Below are 10,146 nucleotides of genomic sequence, written 5' to 3'. Positions count from 1 at the left end.
TCAGGGAGCAAGTGAAGGAGGAGGTACGAGAGGAGGTGCTGTACGACACCCTGAGTTCAGCGCCACAACACACCGTACGTAACCTTCCACCGTACACCAACGTCAGCCTGAGACTGGTCCTCAGTAACCCTGAAGGGAGCAAGGAGAGCGAGGAGCTGCTGGTGCTGACCGACGAGGACGGTTAGTGTCACAGAAGTTTACAAGTTTACGTGTCCGTTCTTTGTGACTGTTTCTGACGGCTGTACGTCTGTAAACCTCAGTCCCTGGAGCCGTCCCGCTCGACTCCGTGACCGGCAGCAGCTACGAGCAGCAGATCAGCCTCAGCTGGAGGGAACCTCTACAGAAGTACGGCCTGATCCGACAATATGAGGTAAACATGGTGTTACCCAGTGGCTGGGGTGCATTCAGCTCTTATCTGGTTAGGTCCATTACCCACAATCCCTCCTGTCTTTCCCCAGGTCTCCTACAAAGCCCTGAGCTCCTTTGACACGGAGTTCGATCTGTCCAATCAGAGTGGAAAGGTGTTTAAAACAGCCAATGAGACAAGTCATGTCTTCACCGGCCTCTTCCCAGGCTCCACCTACTCCTTCACAATAAGAGCCTCCACTATCAAAGGCTTTGGACCGCCTGTGATCACACAGTTCACCACCAAGATCTCAGGTATGTCCGTCGTAACAAGGAGCTAAAGACGAAGGACAGGGATGTTAGGAGAGAGGTGTGGAGAACATGAGGACAAAGACTGTATGTCAGGGACATGGTGAAGACCATGGCTGTTGAGGAGACACAAGAATACAGACGGGGACAGACGGGGACAGATGTGAGAAGACAGATATGGTTTGGATGCAGAGAACAAACACAGAAGTGTCCAGTAATGTACATGAATGTGAAGGACATAGACAGAAGATGTAGAAAGGACATAAGTAGAGAGGCTCAGATATGAAGACTGATGTTGGACATTGTTGTGTCTCTGTCCTCAGCTCCTCTGATGCCAGCCTATGACCAGGAGTCTCCTCTGAACCAGACAGAGACCAGCGTGACCGTCCTGCTGAGACCAGCTCAGAGCAGAGGAGCTCCAGTCAGGTAATACATGTGTGTGTGTGTGTGTGTGTGCACGTCGGAGTGCACTAATTATTCAGACACACACACACACACAGCTATAAAGTTTTCATGACTAAAACATCAAATGTTAAAAGACAAAAACACCGTCTCATGTTTTTATTTCAGCTTCATCATCTATTTATGTTGATTTATTTGTTGTTTATTTATATTTTATTTCGTCTTATTTAAAGTTTGGTCCGTGTGTGAGCGTCCACGCACACACACACACTGACACATAGGGAGAGGCGGTATCCGCGGTAACAGTTGTCATGTCAACAGCTGTAACCAGGGATTTGGTTAATTAGCGATCGGGGCGGAGCTAATCAGGGGATTAACGGGATTAACAGCTGAGCTGCCAATCACGATGACTGACTAGTTCTTTATTAAAGAACAGATTTAGTATCAAATCGAACCGTTGACGTGAAGGAATCTCCTCTGCTCACATTCACAGGGGTAACAGCGCCACCTATGGGCGTGGTCTATGTTTACATTACTTGATGCTGTTTGTAGTTTTTTATGTCGTCTTTATTTTAACCGTCTTAACAGTGTGTAACATCGCCTGAAAATTAAAAATTATTTTGTCGGCACTGAATTGGAAAAATAAAGACAAATGCTACCTAGCTAAGCAACTAGCAAAGCTAGGCTAGGTATTGTACAAGTCAATGAATTTAAGTGAGCGACGTGAAGTTTTTGATTGTTAACGAAGGAACTAATGAAGGAAAGTAGATATTAGTATTTAAACAAACCAACCGGATGTCTGGTGGATTATTAGCCGACGTCCAGTGCTAGCTTGACTGTTAGTTTTTTTAGATATGACACTGATACATGTACTTACTAAAAAACACAACTTTCTGGCCTCTTCTAAGAAGTCAACACTTCCTGTGTCGACCGTTTGGCAGAAGATGATAAGCTTACTGATTTTTTATCGTAGCACTTTCTCTGATTGTCGCCCCCTGCTGGTCTCTAGTGGAATTTCAGAATTTTTCTATCTATAACTTTTTTATGTTTAACCACTTTTTCAGCTCGATAGTGTAACACTGTTTGTTTATAGGGTTTGATTAAAGGTGACTGTTGGAGCTTTACACGTGTCAGAACAGCGCCACTTAATGTTAAAAGAGGATAATTGCCTTCTTGTACCTCTCTCTGTGTGAATGTGTGTGTGTGTGTGTGTGATGTGCACTGTGGTAATTGACATGATAGCCCACTGAGCAGATGCTGCTCTCAGATATGATTTCATGTTTGTTTATATTTAACTTTGCTTTTGTCTGTTCTGACATTTCTGTGTGTGCCGCTCCACACACACACACACACATTCACGCAGAGGTACAAGAGCCTCAAATTGTAAGACACAAGGTGTTGCCGCAGGCGACCTGCAGCTGTAATCAGATTACATTGACACACACACACACACACACACACAGATGAGTGTGGAGAAATGTGATTGGAGACATTTGTCAAAGAGAAGAAAAAGAACAGAGATAAAGAAAGAAATGAGGGGGAGGAGAGAGAGAGAGAGAGAGAGAGAGACTGACAAGACGGGATTTCATGTGTGTGTTTGTGTTTGTGTGTTAGTGTGTCTTCCTGTCCTCCTTTAGTTTCCTGTCCAGCAGGAAAAATGACAAAGCAGCAGTTTCAGTGTCCATACACACCCTTAGACTTGTGTTTGTGCGTGTGGGTGTGGGTGTGTGTGTGTGTGTGTGTGTGTGTGTGTGTGTGTGTGATATATTACTTCTGTCCTGAACCTATTTCCTGCGAAAAACACCACTATTGTTTTGAACGTCCCTCAGGACACAGATGCTGTGGTGCGTTCAGGTGCAGCTTGGTGTTTCTGTGTGAACCCTGACCCCTGCTGGTGGAAACAATAACTCGTATTGTCTTATTATTAATATTACTGTTGTTAAAGTTTCAGTAAATCTTTATCTAATTAAACAACACCACATCTAATAAGTACGCCTATGTTTTCACAGCAAGTACCAGGTGGTGGTGGAGGAGGAGCGCCCCCGCAGGCAGAAGAGAGGTACTGCAGAGATCCTGCGCTGTTACCCCGTGCCCATTCACTTCCAGAACGCTACGCTGCTCAACTCGCAGTATTACTTCAGTGCGGAGTTGCCGATGAGTGAACTGAGAGCGCCCACACCCTTCTGTGTCGGTGAGTCAGTGTCACGTCAGACGGGAAGTGATGTCATTAAAAAGAAAGTGATTTACTTGATAACATACATGTGTACGTGTGTATGTGCAGGTGATAACAGGACGTACAGTGGTTATTGGAACGCTCCTCTGCTGCCTCACAAGAGTTATGGCATCTATTACCAGGCCGTGAGCTCAGCCAATGGGGTGAGTTTAACCGTCCACATGACACCATCGCTCCCACCAGGGAAAGGTCAAAGACGCTCTCCACATACAGTTTCTGTCAAAGTGTGTGGTATGAATTCATTTGTAATATCTAAAAACTACATTTCCTAAGACAAAAAAGTCTTTTTATTGACCTTATTTAAAGTGGTCAGCTGAAAGGAACGATCCAGTAGGAACATTTTTTTGTTGGAGAAAATAGCTAGGAAAATAAAAAAATTAAATTAAAATGTTAGGTCAACATTGATGTCAATGTCAATTGTTCAAAGTTTTCAAGTCCTGTTCCTTGGTTCTTGTGACAAGGAATCTGTTTCCTTCCGTTAGCTACGACTGTCCTGGTTCTGGCTAAGCTACCGTTAGCTTACGACTGTCCTGGTTCTGGCTAAGCTAATTACGCTCTTTCTGTTTATGCTAGGCTGACACCTCTCAGAGTGTGTCATTTGGATAATAAGTCATTTGGAGGCAGAATTATTCAAACTCAGTCAAATAACTAATGGACCTGATGCTTCTCTAAAGATAATGGCTAATAAAATAAAAACGAATTCATTAATTCACACAAATGTGCTTCTGCTAAAGCTATCGCTTAGCACGCTACTGCCCTTAGGGGGGAGAATGGTTCACTGAACCATTTTCTAGAGCTAAAATGTAACTGTGTCTGAGGACAGTCCCAGGAGTGAAGCATCTTGACTGTAAATGTTTCTGCTCAGGAGTTTCTCCTCTGTGATTTGCACAGAAATGCAGATTAGGACGGTCAGATGAAGACGAGCGAATGTTTCATCTACACTGAGAAAAAAAAAAGTCTTGATGAAGTTACTGGTGTTTGAGGTCTAATTTGTGTTATCTTCTCATGATTACATTACCACACAAACACACACACACACACACGTGGTGTTTAATATGAGTGGAGAAAGTTCCAGGAGCAGCAGCACTAATGGGCTGCCGGGGGACTGGGTATGGGTATGAGTGTGTGTGTGTGTGTGTGTGTGTAATGAAAGTAATTGTTCACGGTTTCGCAGTTGTTCTCACACAAACGCACGCACTTGCGTGGAGAGGGACAGGTCTGGAGTAAAGTGAAAGAGAACATCTTGGTTCTTCTGCTTTTAACAAATAGACGACAAATTAACCACAAGAGTTCATGAATATTCATGGACACACACACACACACACACACACACGTCTGTGTGGTTTGGTGACAGTAAAAAGCTCTACTGTTGTTGCATTATTCAGCACACACACCAATTATAAACCCCCCTGGTGTCAATAATTAACACACACACAATACACTCTGTGTTTGTGCGTTTGTGTGTGTGTGTGTGTGTGTATCAGTTGTTAAATGCCAGCACAGCCACTGATCCACAGCCATTTACCTTCTGTCCGCTCTGTTTACGATGACTGCGTGTGTGTGTGTGTGTGTGTGTGTGCATTCTTTCCTCTCTCTAACAGGAAACCAAGATCGACTGTGTGCGAGTTGCCACAAAAGGTAGGAACGCAGAGGCTTTTATTTTGAAAGGGTGCTTGTATTTCATGTTTTAAACATCTCTAATCTAGATTTTTTTTTTTTTTTGGAAATAATCCTGTTCTTTGTTAAGCTACTTAACCTGTTTATTTATTTAAAAATAAGACGAATAAGAATCATATCCACTTTATTCTGCAAGACAATTTAGAATGAAATCTTTAAATGTTTAGACATTTTCTGGTAAGAATTGTGACTTGTTTTCTCAGAAAATTTAAATATATAAAAAAAGAAAATTTAGTCAATTTTATTTGAAAAAGTTTGAATCCTACAAAGTCAGAATTCTTACTTCTCCTAATGTACCTTTATTTTGAAAGGCCATTTTAATGTTGGACTGTTAGCTGCTAGCGCCAATAGCCATGTGGACCTGTTCCCTGGATTGGAGCGCTAAATTAGCCACTAGCTAACCGTGCAGCAGCCAAGCCATTCAGAGTAATGAGACACAGATGGCAGTTAGCTGTTGGAGCGCTAGGCTAATGGTTAGCATGCTGCTCCCATCCAGAAGTGTAATGGCCCACAGATGGCGGCTAACGCCTGACACCTGTCCTTAACTCAGTCATCCAGTGCGAGGACCGGCTCGGCCTGAAATCACGCAGATACACAAACACACACATATACACACACATTTAGACGCGCAACTCTGTGCTATTGTGATGCTAAGCTAACACACACAGCTAATGACTGGAACTGTATGGGCGCCCAGAGAGCTGTGACGTGCCGCAGCTAAACAAGCTGACAGACTGTTACAACACACACATCTTATTATACACACACGCACTCACACCCACTCACACGCTAATAGCTTTAATTAGCTTTTACTGGAGCTCAGTTCTGAACAGCTAACGACGCCAGATGCAGATTGGCTCGGCAGGTCCCACGACACCTGTCAGTCACACTGCAGCAGCCAACCAGTGCTCCCAGGAGAATGAAACTCCGCCTCCTCCGTTACAGCGATGCCTTGAGGCGATTAAGAACCAGAGAAGCTGATGTGACTGTAAAAAAGAAAGTGAACATTAGTGGAATGTTAACAGAAAACACACACACACACACACACACACACACGTGTATGAAAAGGAAGGACCAAAGATTTGTTTTTCTGTCATAATTGCTAACTCAGCTAACTGTCACTAATACCTTATCATTGATGAACTAACTGATTGATTGATTGATTGACTGATTAATTGATTGATCTTTTTCTAGGTCTGTTTCTCTGCCGTTGTCTTCGACTCATTGTGAAGCAGTTTTAGGACAAAACACATATAATCAAAAAAAAAATAGTACAGAAAATGTATGATTTGTTAAAAAAAAAAAAACACCCACCACCAAAGTTTATAAAAAAACCCCCAACAACAACAGGAAGCGAGAGGTGAGGGAGCGTGAAGAATGTTAACTGGAGAGACAGAGAGAGACGGTTGGGGTGAGGGACGGTGTCCAAGGCAGCACAGAGGTTCAGGAGGGTGAGGACGGAAGGAACTACGGCCAGAATCAGTGATTCTGATTAGAGCCGTCTCTGGTGTTCTGCTGCTGGGTACTGTTGAGTTCAGCTGGCTCCAGACCAGACCTCCTCACTACGTCAGTGTCAGACAGACCGGGGAGGGTACGAACCCAGGATCTCACCGGACTCTGGAGTCGCAAAATCACACATTCCTACTCAGTAACGAAGGTAGCCGTAAATAAAAGAACGTACGCTCTGACATCACTCTCTCTCTCTCTGTTCTGGTTCTGCAGAGTGAATGTCGTGCAGCCTCTGAGTTCTGTGCTGTTTGTAGACATTTTTTTCATTCGTTTTTTTTTTTCCCTCTAAGGGTGTAAGAGCCCAGCACGGTCAGCTCCCAGCTCAGGGGTCTACACTGCCCCACACAAACTTCAAACACTTGAAAAACATGTGCCAATAACTGCATCACAATGAGCCGTAAACCGTTTAGTGCTCTTTTATATGGAGGTTGTTTTTGTTTTAATCACCTCCATCTGCATGAGACTAATGTTTCTGCTTCTGGTCAAACACTGCTGCATCTCTCTCTCTCTCTCTCCCTCCCTCTCCCTCTCTCTCTCTCTCTCTCTCTGCATGCCTTCCTGGATGAATAGCTGCTATAATCGTCACCCAGCTCACCACGCCGTACGTCCGCGTCGCCCCGGCGGCAGGCGACAAGCAGCTGACAGGTCAGACACACAGCTGACACAGTTTACCACCTGTTTCTGACCAACTATTTCTGTTCACACCAACTCACCGCAGCCGGAAACACCAGCGAAACAACAGCGTTAGGTTCAGAACCATCGACAGAAACAGAGTCAGAGAGAAGAGAACTGGGAAATGACAGCTTTGTCAATGAGGTTCTGAATGAAGCATGGCCCTGGGGGGGGAGGGGGGGGGCGGGGTGTGTGTGCATGTATGTGCCAACATCAGTATCAGATTTATTAATAAACACACACACATACACACATATAAACACACACTCTGACTGAAAATTACATTTAAATATTTACCAGTTTATAGGTGGAAACTTTAGCTCAGTGTTTGTATCAGTCACAGAGTGTGTGTGTGTGTGTCACGGTGTATGTGTGTTACCAGCCAGCTCCAACACTTGTAACAGCTGTTCCCCTTGTACACACACACACACACACACACACGCACGCATACACATATTAATACCCACACCTCCCACTCAGCGTGACTGGCTGAAGCCCTGAAGCAGAAAACAGCTTCACTTACACATAAAAAAACACCACACACACACACACACTACACACACTACACACTACACACACAGAGAGGAGAGAGATGATCTTCTGCCTTCAAAGCAAAGTGTTTTCACAGCCTTTAAAGTGAACGCAGCAGCGTTCACTCTGCCTGCGAGGCGTGCCGTGTCTGTGGGAGCGTTGGCATGACCTTGAGGAGAGAAAAAAGTGAGGAAATAAAGATAAACTGGTAAAAAAGAAAAAAAAAAGGATCCACTTGGACGGGTTTGACATGTGCTGTTACCGTAATGACTGTAGTAATCATACATTTCAGTGTAGGTCGTCTGGTTTCATTTTTGTTTATAGGAAAGCTGGAGGAAGTTGTGTCTCCTCTTGTACATCTCTGTCTCACACACTCACACACACACACACACACACACACTCACACACACCCAGGGTGACTGATAGCTGTTGTCAGGTTCTGATTGGAAAAGTGTAGTGGGTCTAAAATGACACATTACACAGCTCAACAGCAGCGTCGAGTCCTGAACGTTTCTCATCTACAGAGTCATGAGGAAGGATATTACACCTGCACACACACACACACACAGAGAGAGAGAGAGAGAGAGAGAGCAGGTTGATGGGTTTTTCATGGCTCTGACATCTCATCACATTATTCAGTGCGAGGACGAGGACGCCGCTGTTCGTCTTCACTGTCACAAACACAAAACACATTTGCATCAACAAAACGCCTCCATTTTTATATTCACACATCGACGCCATCCACGTCCGTACATTTACCATATTTGTGTGATAAACTACTTTTAAAAATCACAGGGATTGAAAAAAATTGTCAGGAATTCACTTAACCTGAACAATATTGTTTAGTTTTTTTACTTCAGTCCATTCAGCACTTTTGATCTCAACAGAGAAAGTTCAAACTTTTAGTTAAGGAACGAAATATTAGGAATCTTCTTTTCATAGAATAAAATTTGTAGGTAAAGACAAAAACATCCAAATCTTTTGAACCCAACATTCTGAGTTCATTATGTTGTTTGATTTAAATGTTCTTTACTTTATGTTAAAAAAAGTTTTGGAAACAGAAAAGAAGAAAACAGGTCAAAACTAAATCTAATTAGCAAAAATGATGGTGATCCATTTAACTGTAATTAATAAAAAAAACAGTTGTTTGTTTTGTTATCTATATATATTTATACATATACATATATTTGTACATTTTTAAGTTATTTAAAAAATGGTTTGTAGCTCATGAAATGGAAATACATGAGAAATGTATTAGAAATACATTGTAAAAAATAGAAAAATAGTTACAGAATAAAATGTGAAAAATATTTTTGGATTTAAACCAGTAACATTTATTAAGTGGGAAGAGTTTTATTTATTTAAAAAAAAAAGAGAGAAAAAATATATGTATAACACATGCATGAAAAATGTGTGAAAAAAATTCAGGTTAAATACTTAAAAAAAAAGTATTTAAAGACATAATAAATAAAAAACATTTAATTTCTTATAACTTAATTCAGAGACCTGTGTGTTTAAAATATGAGTATGTTTTTTTTCCCCCTCATGATGAATCAGACATATTTTAAAGGTTGTTGTTTATTGATCCGTTGTTTCACTGCGTGTCAACCTGAAAGATTATCAATAATTTTTCACATTAAAGGTTAATGGAGGTTAATGCTTTCAGGCGCAGCCACCAGGAAACCAGAGCCAGAGCAGGGCAACCAGTCGGACCACACGGTGAAGATCGCCGGAGCCATCGCCGGGCTGCTGCTCTTCATCATCATCTTCCTCGGCGTCGTGCTGCTAATGAAGAAACGGTGAGATTTTATGATTGATTTTTGATCAGCTGATCACAGGAGCAGGGTTAATTGTTAGGCTGGACCTTGGTGTGTGCTCCTGCCGCTGCTTCAGTAAAATCAGTGTTTTAACTTTACATGTTCACGTGCACGAGAACACACACACACACACACACACACACGGAGCAACACTGAGGATGATGAGGATGATAAATGGAGCAAATCAGTGCAGCTGTAATCACCATTAAACTCACTTTATTCTCCAACTTCAAACACACACACACACACAAAACCCCACTGGGATACACACAGAGGCCGACACACACACACACACGTACACACATACACACAAACACAAAGTAAAGCTGTGTTTGGAGAACGATGGAGATAAGAGAGAAATTTAGATGAAAGAGCGTTTTATTCTTTTATATTTCCAGAGTCGCCTCCAGTTGATGCTCCAGGCTCCAGACACACACACATCTATATTTCACACACACATCTCATACACGTGTGTGTGTGTGAGCGTGCGTGCGTGTGCGCGTGTGTCAGCGATGGCGCTCAGATCTTTGTAACTGATGTTAAAGAGCGAGAGGACGAGCCGCGGCGCCCGCTGGTGATAATGAGGTTTTTAACGTTGACGGGTGCGTTTGATTTCCATCCCTGGAGCAGACAGAGGTCAGACTCTTTTCA

At 42.8% G+C, this 10,146-nt stretch overlaps 1 protein-coding gene across 13 annotated transcripts in view; it reads left to right on the top strand.

The window, feature by feature from the left end:
- Positions 1–10,146, top strand: part of LOC103377328 (receptor-type tyrosine-protein phosphatase mu-like) — a 68,678-nt gene that overhangs the window by 38,823 nt on the left and 19,709 nt on the right. For 8 of the 13 annotated variants that reach the window (XM_017031618.2, XM_017031619.2, XM_017031617.2 and 5 more), the window contains 9 exons: positions 5–180; positions 261–370; positions 459–660; positions 978–1,080; positions 3,066–3,247; positions 3,338–3,432; positions 4,891–4,927; positions 7,046–7,120; positions 9,345–9,477. In XM_017031618.2, the coding sequence (XP_016887107.1) occupies positions 5–180; positions 261–370; positions 459–660; positions 978–1,080; positions 3,066–3,247; positions 3,338–3,432; positions 4,891–4,927; positions 7,046–7,120; positions 9,345–9,477 (1,113 nt within the window). The remainder of the gene's footprint in view (positions 1–4; positions 181–260; positions 371–458; positions 661–977; positions 1,081–3,065; positions 3,248–3,337; positions 3,433–4,890; positions 4,928–7,045; positions 7,121–9,344; positions 9,478–10,146) is intronic. The other 5 variants (XM_017031621.2, XM_017031624.2, XM_017031622.2 and 2 more) reach the window with 1 other exon arrangement.

This window comes from Cynoglossus semilaevis, chromosome 3 (genome assembly GCF_000523025.1).
Source record: "Cynoglossus semilaevis isolate Cse_v1.0 chromosome 3, Cse_v1.0, whole genome shotgun sequence".
NCBI lineage: Eukaryota > Metazoa > Chordata > Actinopteri > Pleuronectiformes > Cynoglossidae > Cynoglossus > Cynoglossus semilaevis.
Note: the sequence above shows the minus strand (reverse complement) of the source record. Positions and strands in the feature narration are given on the sequence as shown.